The 16551-nt window shown below is 51.9% G+C and overlaps 1 protein-coding gene across 2 annotated transcripts in view; it reads left to right on the plus strand.

The window, feature by feature from the left end:
* Positions 1-14820, plus strand: part of Fkbp9 (FK506 binding protein 9, 63 kDa) — a 37587-nt gene extending 22767 nt beyond the window's left edge. For both annotated transcript variants that reach the window (XM_013510142.1, XM_005414998.2), the window contains exons 6-10: positions 1590-1735; positions 7114-7300; positions 9879-10024; positions 11680-11843; positions 13698-14820. In XM_013510142.1, coding sequence (XP_013365596.1) covers positions 1590-1735; positions 7114-7300; positions 9879-10024; positions 11680-11843; positions 13698-13874 — 820 coding nt within the window. In that variant the 3' untranslated portion in view covers positions 13875-14820. The remainder of the gene's footprint in view (positions 1-1589; positions 1736-7113; positions 7301-9878; positions 10025-11679; positions 11844-13697) is intronic.
* The last annotated feature ends 1731 nt before the right edge of the window (positions 14821-16551 follow it).

The following is a 16551-nucleotide window of genomic DNA, read 5'->3' on the forward strand; positions in this document are numbered from 1 at the left end:
GTGCCACCACCATGCCCGGCTTCAAAGACTATTTTTAAACTGGGCATGATTTTACATACTTGTATTTCCAGCTACTTGGAATGAACGGTGAGGCAGGAGGATCATTTAAACCCAGCAGGTTCTACATAGTGAGACCTCATCTCAAAACACAGAATAAAAGATAGTTTTTCTGGGCACTCCAGATTTCTGTCTACATAATAGGACCCCTGTTATCAAATAGCCTTCCATTTCAGTACAGTGGAATATAGCTGTCTTTTTTTTTTTTGAGACAGTATCTTGCTGGGTAGTTCAGGCTGGTCTTGAGTTCACTATGTAGCCCATGTTGGTTGGCCTTGAACTTGTAGCAACCCTCCTGCCTTAGCCTCCAAGTGCTGGGATTACAGGCATGCGCCGCTGTGCCGGGCTAGCCCATCTTAACAGTTGCATAGTATCCACTGTGTAGATTTGTCTTAGCTTAGGCATGCAAGCTCTGCAGTTTGTCACTTATGTTGTTTCCTACCTTTTCAAATTTAGCTGGGGGTATGGTAATTATTTTTGTTGTTAAACATTAAAGTACACAGTTGTTTCCTTGGGATAAAGTTCCAGAGGAACCTCTGGGTCAGAGGTTATGTGTGTTTTTACAGTTTTTAATAAATTGAAGTCATCAATTTAAAGTTGTAACCTGAAGTTGTCCTTGGGGAGGGTTTCACCACGCCGCAGTCTCATTCCCTCTGAGTAACAGTGTGCATCATTTCCAAGACTCTTTGCTGATTTGCAAACTGTTAAGACTGAGACTCTTTGCAGGGTTTGAGTATCTTCTTGTGTGAATTACTGGTTTGTGTCCTATTCCCATTTTAATATTTTTATTTTGTTATTTACTTACTGTACTAGTGCTTGAACCCAGGGCCTTGTGCATGCTGGGTAAGTGCTTTAGACCACGGAACTACATCTCCAGCCCTTTTGTTTTATTTCGAGATGGAGTCTCACTAAATTCCCCAGGCTGATCTTGAACTTGTAGTCTTCCTGCCTCAGACTTCCAAAGTGCTGGGATTACAGATGTGTACCACCACACCTGCCAGCCTATGATGTTTTATTTTTTTATTTTTATTTTTATTTTTTTTGAGACAGGATCTCTCAATGCAGTTCAGGCTGGCCTTGAGCTCACTTTGTAGCCCAGGCTGGTCTCAAACTCGCAATGATCCTCCTACCTCAGCCTCCCGAGTGCTGGGATTATAGGCATTCGACATCATGCCCGACTAGGTTTTATTATGTAGGCTTGGGGAATGGATTTCTCCTTTCACCAGACTCGAAGGAATCAGACTCAATCGGCAGCTGGCACAGAGCTAGTCCTGTACTGAGTAGGGTGGGAGGGCTCCTGGGTTCTCACCACAGGAAGCTTGGTGAACGGGTGCTGTGGCAGAGACCTTAGTACCACTATACCAGGACCACAGAGTCACATTGCTCTTGTTACTTGACAGGCTGAATGCAGGGTGCGTCCTCAGACCTGGTGTGCCCCCGTCCCAGGGTCTGTGATCTTTTGGCCTCATGGTCGCCACTGCTGTCCAGCTGCCGTGGTGCCCTCATGACCCCTTTGCCTTCTCCTGTCCTAGCTACTCACGGAACCGCACCTTTGACACGTACATCGGGCAGGGCTACGTGATTCCAGGCATGGATGAAGGGCTGCTGGGTGTGTGCATCGGAGAGAGGCGGAGGATTGTGGTGCCCCCTCACCTGGGGTATGGAGAGGAAGGAAGAGGTGAGTGTCCCTGGTTCTCCACCTATAGCAGCTTCTAGAAAGGCAGGAGAGTGACCACAGCTCAGGCCAAGATGAGCTCAGGCTAAGATGCAATTGCCCAGGTGAGTTTAGTGTCTAAAGTTCTATTATTTTCTTATTTCTCCTTGTTCCCCCTCACCATTTTAATTTTTCTTTTGAGGAAATTTTTTTCTGCAGTACTGGAGATTGAACCCAGGACCTTGCACATGCTAGGCAAGCACCCGCCCAGTCTTTACCCTTGAGTCAGTCTTATTAAGTTGCTCAGTTTTGGCTCAAACTTGGGGTCCTCCTAACTCAGCTTCCCAAGTAACTGGGAATACAGAGAGAGCTACCACATCTGGCTCCTTTTGAAAAATTTTAAACCTACCACAGAGTTAAAAACCTATCCTATTCCATCTCACCAATTTTTAACATTTTGCTATATTTCATCTCTCTTTATGTTTGCTTATTTACTCTTTTGGCTGAACTGTTTGAAGGTAAGTGCCAAACTGTCCTTTTGAGTTTTTTTGTGTGTGTACCATGAGATTCACCCATTTAAGTATATGATCCAGTGACTTCTAGTACATTTAGAGAGTTATGTACCCATCACCATAATTGGGTTTTAGAACATTTTTATCACCATAAGAGCAAACTTCTTGTGAAAAGTCATAAGTATAAAAAGCTGGGTGTCTTAGTTACTTTTCTGGTTGTTGAGACAAAATACCTGATGCCCAAAGTTAAGAGAGGAAAGGTTTATTTAGTTCACAGTTTGTAGAGGTTTCAGTCTATAATCGGCTGGCTTCACGGAGGGTGGCATCACAGAGAACAGTTCACGGTGGGCAGCAGACAGCAAAATCAACACCCGGCCTGAACGGCATATTCCTGCTCCTTTATTCTCTCTGTAGGCTGCTGAGATTAGGGTGGGGCAAAACCAATCAGTGAACTGATCACACGCTCTTAGTCCCAGTGTCACACACTCTAGATCCAGTCGTCTCTGAAAAAGCCCTATGACCACATGAGACTTTGGGAGGACATCTAGACACAAGCCATAACACTGGTGTGTACACACCATAATCCCAGGCGTGTACCACACATGTAATCCCAGGTATTCCAGAGGCTGAGGCAGGAGAGTCACAAGTTCAAGACCAGCCTGGGAAATTTAGTGAGACACTGTCTCAAAAAAAAAAAAAAGGAGGCTAGGGATGTACTCAGGGTACAGTACTGGAAAAAAAAGTTAGATAAATAATATATTTTGGCTGTAGAGAAAGAAAATGCAAATAAAACAGAAATCTCCTGTAATCTCACCATGCAGAATAAACATTGTTAAGGTGGTAGGCAGAAGATTGGCCTCCAGAGATGTCCATATCTGAATCCTCAGAACTTGTTGTCTTATTAAGAGGGACTTTATAATTGCCAGTAAGTTCAGGGTCTCCAAATAGGGATGATAATATCCTGGCCCGTCCAGATGGTGTCCTTGTAAGAGGGAGGCAGGGGCGGGGCTGGGGGCAGAGGAGGCCATGGGAAGGCGGGGGGTCCAGAGGCTGGAAGAGGTGAGGAAACAGGTTCTCCCCAAACTCAGCAAGAAGAGCACTTTCCCACCGAGGCCTTGAATGTACACTGCTGACTCCAGAGGAATGAGAACTGGTTTGCATTGTTTTAATCCTCCACAGTTGAGGTAGCTTTTTATAGCAATAGAAAACTAATGCAATCATGAAGGGAACATTCTTCTGGATCTTTGCGTGTGTATACAAATTAAAACAGAAATACGTGTTTTCCTACGCCGGTAAGTACCGGCAAAATGGGATCATGTCACTTTGGGATCAACTTGGGATGTGGCATCCAGATCGCTTTATAATTTCACTCCACCCAGTTTGTTGTGAAGGACAGATATGTTGTGAACACCTTTCTCTGCCAACAGATATTTTCAGTGGCTGCCTAGTATTTCACCTCTTTTCTTTCTTGTCATATTTTTGCTCTTTTTTTCTGAAGACGGTCTTGCTCTGTAGTTGAGGCTGGCCAGTAATTCACTCTATAGGGACGGTAATATCCAAGCAGTTTTTTTCTCTTTTTTAGTCTGTTTGCAGTACCTGCAGTTTACAGTCCTCTCGGGAGTGGGCACATGTACACTATACAGCTTATTTCCTTTTTTAAATCTGCTTCCTTCCTGTGTCTCTCTCTTCTCTTCTAAATCCCCTTTTCCCATTTTTCACCCTTGACATTATTAATCTTAGCTCATGTTTACGACGTACAGTGTTTACATTCACTGAGGTTACCAGGTTCCTGTACCTGGCATATTTTTATTCTACGTACTTGCCCTCCTCTTCTCCCTCTGGCAATGCTCCTGCCTCAGCCTCCTCAGTTCTGGAATTACAGGGGTGTACCACTAACACCAGGCTCATATACTATTTTTGCTGACTTGCTAAGGAATGATTGAGGCGGTTACTTTGCTTCTGTGTTCTGTTTGCTGGTGGAATTCTTGCTGGTGTCCCTGGCTGTACTCCCATTTCTCCTGATGTGTACTGTACAGATCATGGGAATTTTCCCGGTGGGCTTCATGCTAGAGGAGCTAGGAAACATCACGTTGGTAGGAAATGAGGGTCTACGGAGGAGAAACTTTTCTTCATCCCCAATTTAAACTTCTGGCTTAAGCTTTAATAGATCAGCTGAAGTTGCACCCTGCTGGCTGTGCTTCCTGTCCTGTCCTTTAGTGGCCAGAAGCAGATCGGCAACTTCCTGAGTCCGCTTATTTCTTTATGACCCAAGGATGGCTCCTGCCTTACTTTGGAAAGAGTGCACTGATGAAAACCATTTTCTGAAACGCTTTTCCTTTTGGCTTTCCACCAAGTATGAGACAGAGCTCCACAAAACAAGCCACAGGCAGCTGTGGGAGGCCCCGAAGGCTTGCGAGTTCCCTGAGCGTGGGATCCACGGCTGCAGGGGAGGGCGCCAGGATGTGAGGCCCCGGCTTCCATGGGGGGCCGGCTTCTGTCCTCTCCTGAGCTGCACCTGTGGCCCCTGAGGGCCGTGCAGGACCCGCACCACTCAGGCTTCAGGACACAGATGTGTCTCATGTCGGCTTCCTGACCAGGGAGCAGAGGGCCAGGGACACGCAGGGCTCAGTACCAGCGTGTGGCGGGGACGACGCCGGGCTCTGCGCAGTGCTCAGCATGGTCAGCATTTCTGTGTGTCGTAGCTGGTCCTTCTGCAGGAGGGCGGGAGAAGCTGCCTCTTTCTGCCTCCAGCAATTTCCAGATGCTTCTGTCATCTGTTGTGTCGCAGGAGGGCCTTCCTGAAGCCCAGATGCCCTGAGGCAGGATGGTTCTGCCTGCGGGTTGTACGAGCATTGCCCCTTCGGTTGCTGCTGCCCAGCTCCCACATCAGCATTTGAGGACTTTTGAGGAGAACCAGGAAAAGCGCTCCTGGGAATGCGCCGGCCTGGCAGGGCTCCCACAGCGGCTCCTCATATCTGGCGGCACCTGTCTGCATCGTTGTCCTGGGTGTTCAGATGAAGTGATGAGGTCCCTGGCCGCATGGATTGTTAGTGACGGAGCCAGACCAGGACCCCGACTCTGACCACCTGTGTGCAGGCGGAAGGTGGTGAGGAGGCAGTGACTTGTTGACAGCTGCCTGTGGGGAATGGTGGACTCAGCCAGAGGTCGCAGGGCTCTCGTAGCAAGCCCACAGCCTCCAGGGGCAGGTGGTGCTGCCTCTCCTCTTTGTCACCTGCGTCTTTTACTGGGGCCACATCTTGCGTGAGCACGGAGTGACAACCTCTGCCCTGGTGGAGGGCTCGCTTGGGGTGGAGGCTGGCGTCAGGCAGCGACGAGGTGGTGAGCTGGTTGTGCCAGTTTGCTGGTGATGCTTGCCCGTTGGAGCTGCATTCAGGTGCTGGGCGGAGGCCTGGCTCGGGGCTCTACCTCCCACACCCACTTTGTAGGCCCAGAACTCTGTCTACCGCCAAGGGTTTGCTTGTTTGCTTGTCTGTCTGTTGGTCTGAGACGATGATAGGATTTTTTTTTAACTAGGTATGATTGAAAAATATGGTGAATATTTAAATTTTTTAAATTTATTAAATGTATCCCTCCTCACTTTGAACATATTAATCCCATCATTCTTGCTACTCTGAAGCAGTTCTGAAGTCCTCTTTCCGGAGGGTCTTTAGCTGTGCTGCCCTGGGGTGCAAAACGTTTCCCTTTCCTGTCGTTTTGACTTTGGAGGAGAGCCAGAAGCCGCATGATGCCAGGTCCAGAGGAGGGGCTGACTCGCTGCTAACGGGATGGGTACATTTTGGGTGATGGTGGTAACAACTGCACTGCATTGTGAACTTTAAGACTCAAGTGGAGCTTTGGGAACAAGTCCCATGTCCAACCCCATCTGGCTTCCCACAATCGTGTCCCTTGTGGTGATCGCCCAAGCACATTCTCTTTCACTTTGGAGAGTTTGGTGACCAGCCCCTCCCATTTCCCATGCCCGCTGAGGCAACCCATGGCCTGGGCTTTGTCCCTGGATTTTCCCTGGCCTTCCCTGTCAGTGGCCTTGAGCAGCCCCTGCTGTGTGCAGTCTGCAACTCCTGGTCCCCTGGGAAAGAGTCTCAGGGCTCACACTCCTCCTCCTACAGCCCTTCAGAGTGGATGCGCCCTTGGGCCCTCCTGGAAGCTCAGGCTTGCTTCTCCAGCATTGCCCTGAGCCTGGAGCAAGCACCAAAATTGTGCCTGTTTCTTTGTCTGTAAATTGGGACTATAGGATTATAAGAACTCGTCTCTGAATGTGGTGGTACAGGCGTGTAATCCCAGCATCCTAGGATACGAAGTCAGGAGGATTGTGAGTTTGACCCCAGTCTGGGCAATTGAATGACTTAGTGAGACCCTGTCTCAAAAAAAAAAAAAAAGAAAGTAAAGCCTGGGGATATAGCTCAGTGTGAAGGCCCTCGGTTCAATTCTAGAACCAAAAAAAAAGGTGTTGCAGGGGTTCAGTGAGAGAATGTATGTGGAAAACTTTTTTGTTCCCACTGTGAAGTTCAAGTTGACCTTGAACTCACAGAGGTACTCCTGCGTCAGCCTCCCAACTGCTGGGATCACAGCTGTGTACCACCACACCAACCGAAAAACACTCCTGTGAACTGTGAAAGTTCACTCAGATGAGAGGCAGTTTCCGGAGGCGGAGACGATGGGATGGCTGGAGCAGCGTGTGGGACAGGCGCTGCCTGCTTTCACCTCCCCGTAACCATCCCACCTCCCTCAGGGTGTGCGGCGATCTGGGCTGCAGCCCACAGTACTCAGAGCAGAGCGCGTGACCCTGAACACAACCGGGCCTCATTTTCACCCGCACAGCACCAGCTCCCAGTGTCCCATGCTCACCCCGCATCCGGGTTCTGTCCTTAGGGAACATACCAGGCTCGGCCGTGCTGGTGTTCGACGTGCACGTGATCGACTTCCACAACCCCTCAGATTCTGTCAGCGTCACCTCTCGCTACCGGCCACCCGACTGCTCGGTGCTGAGCAAGAAGGGCGACTTCCTCAAGTACCACTACAACGCGTCGCTGCTGGATGGGACGCTGCTGGACTCCACGTAAGGCTGGGGACGTTCCCCTCCCTGCCCTCCAGGGCCAGGGGCAGCTACTCTGTTCCTGCCATCGAGGGGCTGTGTCCCCTGCTTCCAGCTAACCTTGCCCTGTCTGCACTGCCTCCTTCTGTTGGAATTGTCTTGCGTGTGGATGCTGTCTCTGAAAACTGACCCTCGGATACAGGCCACTCTCCAGAGCCTGTCTACCTGGGCTGCCATTCTGCCTCACCAGTCAATCAAGGCCCACCTTACGCTTCCCAGGTGTGCCCCGAACAGTGGTGTGAGTCGTGCACTGCTCACTGACTTCCTTCTTCCTTCCAGCCAGCTTGTGCTCTGACTTCCGTGTCCTCCCTTTTCTCAAAACTGTTCCTTAATTTCTGGGAAGAATCAGTTCCCCCTGCTTTGTAGTCTCTTAGCTCTTCTTGCGTTACCTGCCCTTGTATCACCTTCCTGTCACTGTGACAGATCTGAACATTTTAGAGAAACCCAGTGTAGTCATTTGTGTTTTCACTCCTTGCACTCTGCCCAGGGCCTGCTGGCACAAGAGGATCATTCTGTGGGACTGAAGTGAGCCAAGTCTGGGAATAAGTCTCAGAGAATCCATGGTGTGAACCAGGACCATGAATAATGAAGTATGAGCTGGCTGGGTGTGGTGGCACATGCCTGTAATCCTAGAACTCTGGGAGGCTGAGGCAGGAGGATAGCAAGTTCTAGCCTAGCCTGAGCAACTTAGCAAGGCCCTGTCTCCCAAAAAAAAAAGAAAAAAAGGAAAGCAAAAATGCTGCCAAAAATAATGACAATCATAAAATGTTCTCTAAAAGAGAACATTTCATATTTCATAAAATATGAAAAAATCCACACTTTAGAATCGGTGAGATCTGGGCTTAACTTCAAGGGCCCCATTAGACGAGCCTGGTTTATGGACAGGTGTGGCACAGAAACCTAGTCGTGGCCCCGGCCGTGGGTCTGTGGGTCAGGTGCTGCCATCTGACACTGACAGAGCTCACGGCCCCTCCCCCGTGACATACTGTACTCTGCCTTGAGTGTCACATGTGTCCCTGTCCATCTGCAGGGAAGGGCAGCAGCCGGGGCCAGCTCCGCATGAAGTGACAGGAGGACCGCTGACACCTGCACTCTGGGGTTCGGCCTTGACCCCAAGTGGGCACCACGAGCCGGGGGTGCTGGTGCAGCCAGGTGTCGGGGCAGAGGGGACCTAGGGCCTGTGCAAGGACTTGGAAGGGACAAGGAGGAGCTGAGGGGAAAACTGATCCACAAATAAACGCAGGCTAAGAAAGGGCCAGAGGGAAAGAGCTGGGGGATCAGAGATGCCCGTGGGAGGAAGGCCTCACCTGTGGGCTGCAGCCACTCCAGGAGGAAGGACAAGCATCTGTGGTTGGTAACGAGGGGACTTTGGGGCCCAGGACAGACACTAGCCTCCTGGGCTCTGGTGGCCCCGGGGTGGTGTAGAAGGGTTATGACTCAGAGGCGCTGTCCTGCATCACCCCCCAGTGTTGAGCTTAGGGGACATCACTGATTTCCTCCTTGGCACTGAAGGACAGCCCAGGGATTGCCTTCGGGAAGTGACAGGGATGCCCGTGTCCAGCCCTGAGTGAAGGTAGAGACCAGCTCTTTTTTCTGACTGGGCCCTGGGGTCCGTGGGCATCTAGGGTGACCAGATGCTCAGGGACGTCTGTTGGTCCCAGGCACCCACGCCTCCCCCATGCCACCACCACTCTGAGTCCTTCCGTGCTCTGCCCATGGGTTGTTACTGGCCTTTTCCAGGGCTCCTGGGAGAGAACTGATCGTATCTCCATTTATAGATGTGAGACCAAGAGGGCTGGGGTGCGGCCAGCGCTGAGCCCTTGCCCAGTGTCCCTGGGTTCTGTCCCCGGCCCCACCAAGAAGAAGAAAAAACACCAAAAAAGAAACCGAAAGGCTTCCCAGGGTCACAGTGGATGGCAGGATTTGGATTCCAGTTCGGGTCTTGTACGAGTCCCCCATGATGAGCAGAATCATTACATACTGCACACAGGGATGGATACAAGTAAACAGATTCAGGTCCTGCTGAATCTAAAATCCATCGTCTTAGCTCTGATATCTGTAACAAGACACCCTCACAAAAATGCCTGGCCAAACACAAAGAGCACTTGCCCCGGGACCAGCGGGGGGCCACGGTGGCTGTCACACCCCCTCCCCGTGCTTCCCCATTTTGCCACACTGAGAATGAACCCAGAGTCTTGCTTGCCAGGCCAGAGCTGTGTCCTTGCCACTTCGAGTGCCAGGGACACTCGCAGGAATGCTGGGACACAACTAGGATGGCCTGTGGAACCTCAGACCTCAAATAAGTTCAGGATGTCCTCAGACCCCCCCCAGTGTTCAGTGTCCTGTGAGAGCCTGCCTGGCAGAAGAGCCCCATTCTGTGCCCCTTGGCTCCGGGACAGTCCCTCGGGGCTGACTGCGTCTGGTTGACCAGCTGTCTCCCTGAGGCTCGCCTGCAGACATGTCCTGGGGCAGCATCCCGTCCTGGGGAAGCCCCAGTGCCCGTGGGGCGGTGACTAATGGGGCTCCCCTGCTTCATTTTCAGGTGGAATTTAGGCAAAACTTACAACATTGTGTTGGGATTTGGACAAGTTGTGCTGGGGATGGACATGGGTCTCAGAGAGATGTGCGTGGGTGAGAAGCGGACGGTGATCATCCCGCCCCACCTGGGCTACGGGGAGGCTGGCGTGGGTAAGTGACAGCACTTGGGGGTGCTGGGACCCTTTCTTTTTCTGACCTTCTTATTTTTGTATTTTGAGAGCGGGTCTTGGTAAGTCAGTAAGTTGTCCAGGTTGGGCTCCAATTTGGAATCTTCCTCCCTCAGCCTTCCCAAGTGCTGGGATTATAGATGTGCACCACCATGCATGGTTTTTGGATGTGTTCATCATCTGAATTTTGTGTTTGGGGATGCCATGGAAGAAACTCTGTGTGTGATTTGGGTTTCTTTCTTTTCTTTTCCTTTTTTTTTTTTTTTTGAGTTTTTGGTGTTTTGGTTAAAGGCCCTGGGGGAGTCAGTGAGCCGCTGTTAGTAGCGCCCACTTGCTAGAGAAAACAGTTTTGGAATGAAGCCACATCTCACCTGCGTGAGGAACCACTGCGGGGTCCAGCCCTGGTGCTGCCCCTGGGCAGGGAGAAAGCTGTAGCCGCTGCCTCTCCTTGCGCCTGGCCTCCAAAGCAGCTAGAAAAATACGCTTTTGGCAGAGATTACTTTCACATTCTGGAAAAACTGGTTTCACTGCATGGTACAGTGGCTGTGTTTTACTTTATGATTGCCCCTCTCCCAGTCTTTACAGTGTTCTCACACTGCTGATACCTGGACCAAAAGTCCTAACTTGTGAAAATGATTGGGTCGATCTTTCTTTTTTTCCCCCCCTTCAGTACTGGGGATTAAACCCCAGGCCCTTCACACTGAGCTATATCCCCAGCCCCTTTTATTTTGAGACAGAGTCTTCCTGTGTGCTTTGAATTTGAGATCCTCCTGGCTCAGCCTCCCAGGTGCTGGAATTACAGGTGTGGGGTACCTTGACCAGTTTGTTATTATTCTTCAAGTTCTGCTGTTACATTTATTCAAAAGTTCTACCATTGTAGACTCTACTGGTGGCTTAAAGACATTTTTGCACCAAGATACACAGTAAGAAATATATTTTTTCTTCCAATTTGTTACAGATAAACATGTAATTTAGATATGTATTTAGCTTGAAAAATAAAATTGAAACTAAAGTTCCATGAAAGAGCCCAGGCATGGTGGCACATACCTGTAATCCCAGCACTCGGGAGGCTGAGGCAGGAGGATCCTTGGAAGTTCGAGACCAGCCTGGGCTACAAAGTGAGCTCAAGGCCAGCCTGAACTGCATAGCAAGACCCTGCTTCAAAAAGACAAAAATAGAATAAAATAAAGTTCCATGAAAAAATACCAATTCTAAGAGTGATATTCATGGATCTAGTTTATTTTGTTCCTTTATTTTTATATGATTATTATTACTATTATTTTTTGCCATACTAGTGATTGAACCTAAAACCATTGCACTGAGCTATATCCCCAGCCCCTTTTTTAATTTTTTGAGACAGTCTTGCTGAGTTCCCCAGGCTGGTATCAAACTAGTGATCCTCCTGCCTCAGCCTCCTGAGTGCTGGGATGCTAGGTGTGCGCTACACACCCGACTGCCTGTCTTTATTAACTTATTTATTTGAAGTGTTGTGGGTAGATCTCACCACTGCTGGGGGATCACTGCCCACCATTGCCAGCCAGCAGGCTCTGCCACCCTTGCCACCCGGCAGGAGCGTGGCCACGGTGAGGCTGGCTGGCCTGGCCGCACCCGCACTGACCCATGTCCCATCTTGAGCAGCAGGGGAGGTGCCGGGCAGCGCTGTGCTGGTGTTCGACATCGAGCTGCTGGAGCTGGTGGCCGGCCTGCCTGAGGGGTACATGTTCGTGTGGAACGGTGAGGTGTCCCCCAACCTCTTTGAAGAGATCGACAAGGACGGCGATGGGAACGTCCTCCTGGAGGAGGTGAGGGCTCTGTGGGATGGGCCTTGGGGGAACGAGGGGTCAGGCATGTGGGCCAGTGCTGTCACTCGCGCCCTGGCAGCTCAGGGCACGGACCAGGCCTGGGTGGTATTGCTGGGCACTTGCCACATGGCGCTGAGGCCTCCAACGGGTGTCCGGCTCCATGCTCGCCTTGGCCACCTTGGCATTGGATGTTCTGAAGAAGCCGCACAGAGAAGGCGGGTTGCCTATGGCACACAGCCGCCCCCAGCTTGAGCCAGGACACCACCCTCAGCGCTGCCCTCGGTGCTGCTCTGGTGCTCAGCGTGCCCTCCTTCCCGGGTGTCCGGCTCCCAGCTCCTCTACACATGAGTGCTGTCACTTTTTTCTCCCTCTGTGCCCTTCTGTTCTTTTTTTTTTTCCTCCCTTTACACAAAAACCTTGAACAACAACACTGGCCATGGTGGAGCATGCCTGTAACCCTAGTGCTCTGAGAGGCTAAGGCAGGCGGATCATGAGCTCCAGTCCAGCCTGGGCAATTGAATGACTTAATGAAATCTTGTCTCGGAAAAAAAAAATAAATTAAAGAGACTGGGGATGCAACTCAGTGCAGCGGCAGAGGGTCTGATCCCCAGTACTGTAAAAGACAAATGAGCTCTGAAGCACTGTCAGCCCTCCCTGCCTCTAATTGCTCTCCTGCTGTTCTATTTGTTTATTTTCGAGATACGGTCTTACTGTGTTACTGAGACTGGCCTCAAACTCCTGGTATCCTCCTGCCTCAGCCTCCCGAGTAAGTGGCACTATAGGTATAGCCACCACACTCAGCTCTCCATTCTTTTAAAACTTTTACTTGGATTAGTTCGTGTTTGCAGCGCATAGTGAAACTTTTCATTCTTTCTAAAACCCACTTCTGACAGGCTTTTGTCACTCTGCCATTGAAGCTGGCCTTGCCCAGGTGACAGGTTCCATGGTTGGGGCCCCCTCTCCCCTCATCTCAGCCCAACCTCTTCTCGGGGAGGATCCCCAGGCCCTCTGGAACCTGGCTTTCTGTGTTCTTGCCCTGTAGTCCCTACTGACCAGGCTACCTGGGGCGGGCGGCACTGGCCTGTCACTGGCCTCCATTGTCTCTATCTTTCAGCCTCCCTCAGTGCCATGGTCCTTCCTGTGAGCCCCATCCCTGCCCATTTGTGGCTTCATGGTCGCGCCCTTTGCCGGGGGACACACACAGCTGTGTCTCCGCCTCTGTCCTTGGTGTCTTAGCTGCTCCACCTCCCCGCCGTTCCCATCCTGTGCAGTGGCTGTTCGCAAGCGCAGTGTGGCCGTGGCTGCTGGGCCCCACTCCTCCCGGCCGCTACCACCTCCCTCCTCCCTGGCCAGCGCGTGTGGCCACTGCAGGCCTTTGCACAGCTGTCCTCTCTGCCCAGAGGCTCCTGGATGTCTGGACTCAGGACTTCAACCCCTCTCCCTCCTTCCTTAGCTCAACATCCTCATTTTCCCGGTGCATTGTACTTCGTGCTGTTGGTCACTTCCTTATTGCACTCATTACGTGTCCCTTCCCCTGCTCAAGTGCAGTTTGGCACAGGCAGGGTGGGATGTGTTCTGGGTCCAAATCAGGCTTGTGGTGCTTTCCGCCTTGTGAAGGATGCAGAGAAGGGACCGTGCCAGCAGCCCCTGTGTGGACCCGTGTGCCCTCAGGCCCTGGAGTCCCTTGGTCTGCCGGTTTTCCACCTGCATCTTGTCGTTTCCAGGGCAGTCCTGGCCGCTGTGGACACTCGGACTCAACCCAGCCCGATCCCCCTCGGGCGGCTCCAGTGCTGGCTGAGGCTCCTCGATCCCCGCTGCTGTCACTCACCTCTGTCCTGTCTCCTCTCTCCCCAGTTCTCAGAGTACATCCATGCCCAGGTGGCCACTGGGAAAGGGAAGCTAGCTCCCGGATTTGACGCCGAGATGATTGTGAAGAACATGTTCACCAACCAGGACCGGAATGGAGATGGGAAGGTCACAGCTGAGGAGTTTAAGCTGAAAGACCAGGAGACCAAACACGACGAGCTCTAGTGCACAGCTTGAGCCAGCCGGTGCCGCGGAGCACGTGGCACCTGCCACTGTCACGCCGCGAGGGTACAAGGGTCTCCAGAAGTGAACGTCAGCATTGGCAAGTGGGTCCATGGCACCTGGTGCACATGTGGGGTGGGTCGGGACTGAACCTGGGCCGGGGCCTTGGCCTGGAAAGGACTGGAAAGGCTACCTTGCCGAGCATTATCTGTGTGCCTTTCAGGACTCTTTGTATTTAATGGAAAAGAGCGCCATCTTGGAGGAACAGGAGAAAAAGTGTCCAGCGTCTGCCTACAGAGATTAAAGTGTTTTTTAATCATGAGTGTCTTAAACATGTTCTCCACATGGGCAGGAAAGATGAAGAGTGCACGGGCCCTGTGGGATGCCCGGACAGTGAGCCCGGCCTCTGCCCTCCCCGCAGCCAGCCCACAGGGCCCCTCCTGTGGTGGCGCTCCTGGGGGTCGGGAAATGCAGTGCACCACACAGCGAGTCGGGCCCAGAGCAGCGAGCGCGATCCTGCAGCTGTTGCCCAGGCTTCTCTGTGTCGCTCCCACCACTCTGTCCCCTTCCACGCTCTTCCAGACACGGGCACATGAGGGCTGGAGGCCGGGCCTTGCTGAGATGGGCCTGTCGCCCAGATGAGCCCCTGAACGTAAGTGGGACCTCTGTCCTGCCACTTGTGTGCGTCCCCCCGCGGGTTGGGGGCTGGGGGACCTCCCTGCCATAGCAAAGTAGACACACACCTGGCACCCTGCCCCTCATCACTCAGTGATCACGTCTGCCTTGTGTCCTCTTTCCCCGAGCGGGATTGGCACTTACCCTGGAGTGTTAGGTGGCTTTTCCTTTTGAACTGCTCCACTAATTTAAACTGTTTTGTCCTGATGTAACCCTGAGGTAGTTCATGAAAATGCTATGTGCTTGTTCCATGCAATAAATGTCAGAAACTTGGTCTTTTCTGGTATAAAGTACTGTTTTATTGCTAGGCCGCGGGGTTGGAGTCTCCTTGCTGGAAACTCACAGGCCTGTGCTGCCCGGTGGGGAGGAGAGCGTCAAGGCCCCACGGTGTGGGGACCTTTGCATGCTGTCCTGGCAGGAAGTCCGGTTAGAGAGAAGAACCTGTGACATCAGTGTCAGTCAGCCACAGAGGCCACAGGAGGCAGTGGCGCTCCGGGCAGAGCCCTGCAGGGGGACAAGGCCCCAGAACTGGGTGGCACCACAGCCAAGGAGGCGCCTCAAGAAAGGGGCTCGGGCTCCTCAACAACCAGGCAGAGAAGGCTGGGGTGAGCCTGGGGTGGGAACTGACAGCAGCTGACACCTGGACTGTGGTTCTGCTCTGCAACAAGGTCTCCAGGTGAGGTCAGAGATGCCTTAGATGCTGGCGTTCCTTGGCCCCGTCACCTGACTTTCACTGATGTTTTCTGCGACAGCTCCTGAGTGTGTGCTGGTGGTTAGTGACCCTGCTCCTTGCAGGCTGACTCACCCTGGGCATGCAGCTGACCCCATGCACTGTGCTCACGGCCTTCATGGGGATAGAACCACGTGCACGTTCTCCGCCTCGATTTCATTCAGCCCTGTGTGAATGTCTTTGTGGGTTGCTTTGGATGATGGTGGGTTCTGGTTTGCAAAACCAGAAGTTTCTTTGGGGAAAGGAGAGGGTGGCCTTAGAACTCAGGAACAGAGGCCATCAGGCCCTTCCGTTCTTCCTGAGGTTCGGAGGGTCCGGCTGAACTGTGGCTGTGTGGGATGCAGGACACCCAGGCAGGCTGCCTTTCTGCTGCCACTGCGTACCTGCTGTGTTTGTGGGTGGCCGTGGGTTAGGGCATGGGTGGGCTTGTAAGAGTGGACATGCAAAGGGGAAATGCAGGGCAGAGACCCCGTGGGGCTCCTGATCACACCATGTACGTCACTTCATTGTTGCTCGAGACAGGAGCTTCTGATGGGAACAGCTGCCAAGACCCAGCTTCTGCCTGGGACAGTCTGCTTTGGTCCTAGACACCAAGCGCGGGACTACGACATTGCAGGCACCCATGTGATGCCACACGCAGGCCAACTTCAAGTGCAAGCAGTGTGCACTATTTCGTTAACACCGGTGAACTTGGATCTCGCATTATTTACCAATTTTGGCTTTTCAAAATATTTTGCTTGGAACGACACCATTAGCTGGCATGAACGCAAGACCTTAGCACTAAGTGCGGCTCCCTGCCTCATACATGACTTTAGTAGCTGAGGTTTCCAGGAACAAAACCTGCTTCTTTTGCAGCTTGTTTCCTTGGTTAACAGTCTGGAGGCTTTTTCATTTAATAACAAACTGATCTTGATTATTTATGGCTAATTGCACATGTGACTTACTAGGGTTTGGTTTTGTGTGGTCTTTATTGTTAGGCTTTGTTTGGTCAGGGGATTCTCTCAGCTTACCCTGGCCACATTTAAATCTCAGACAATGCTGTATGTTAGGGTTCTTTTCTTTTTTGAGGTGCGTCTCCTTATGTTGCCCAGGGTGCTCTCAAATTCCTGGGAGAACAGCCACATGCCACCGTGCTTAGCTGACTTTGGAGCTTGAGTGTCCCCAGAAGTCCCCGCTATAGCAAATGCTGGGAGGTGGTGGGAATGCTGGAACAGGCCAGGCCTGTGGGGTCCTCTGGTCACTGGGGGGGATGTGCCCTCAGGAGACAGTGGGATG

The sequence above is a fragment of the Chinchilla lanigera genome, unplaced genomic scaffold (assembly GCF_000276665.1).
Source record: "Chinchilla lanigera isolate Chin_1 unplaced genomic scaffold, ChiLan1.0 scaffold00216, whole genome shotgun sequence".
Classification (NCBI taxonomy): domain Eukaryota; kingdom Metazoa; phylum Chordata; class Mammalia; order Rodentia; family Chinchillidae; genus Chinchilla; species Chinchilla lanigera.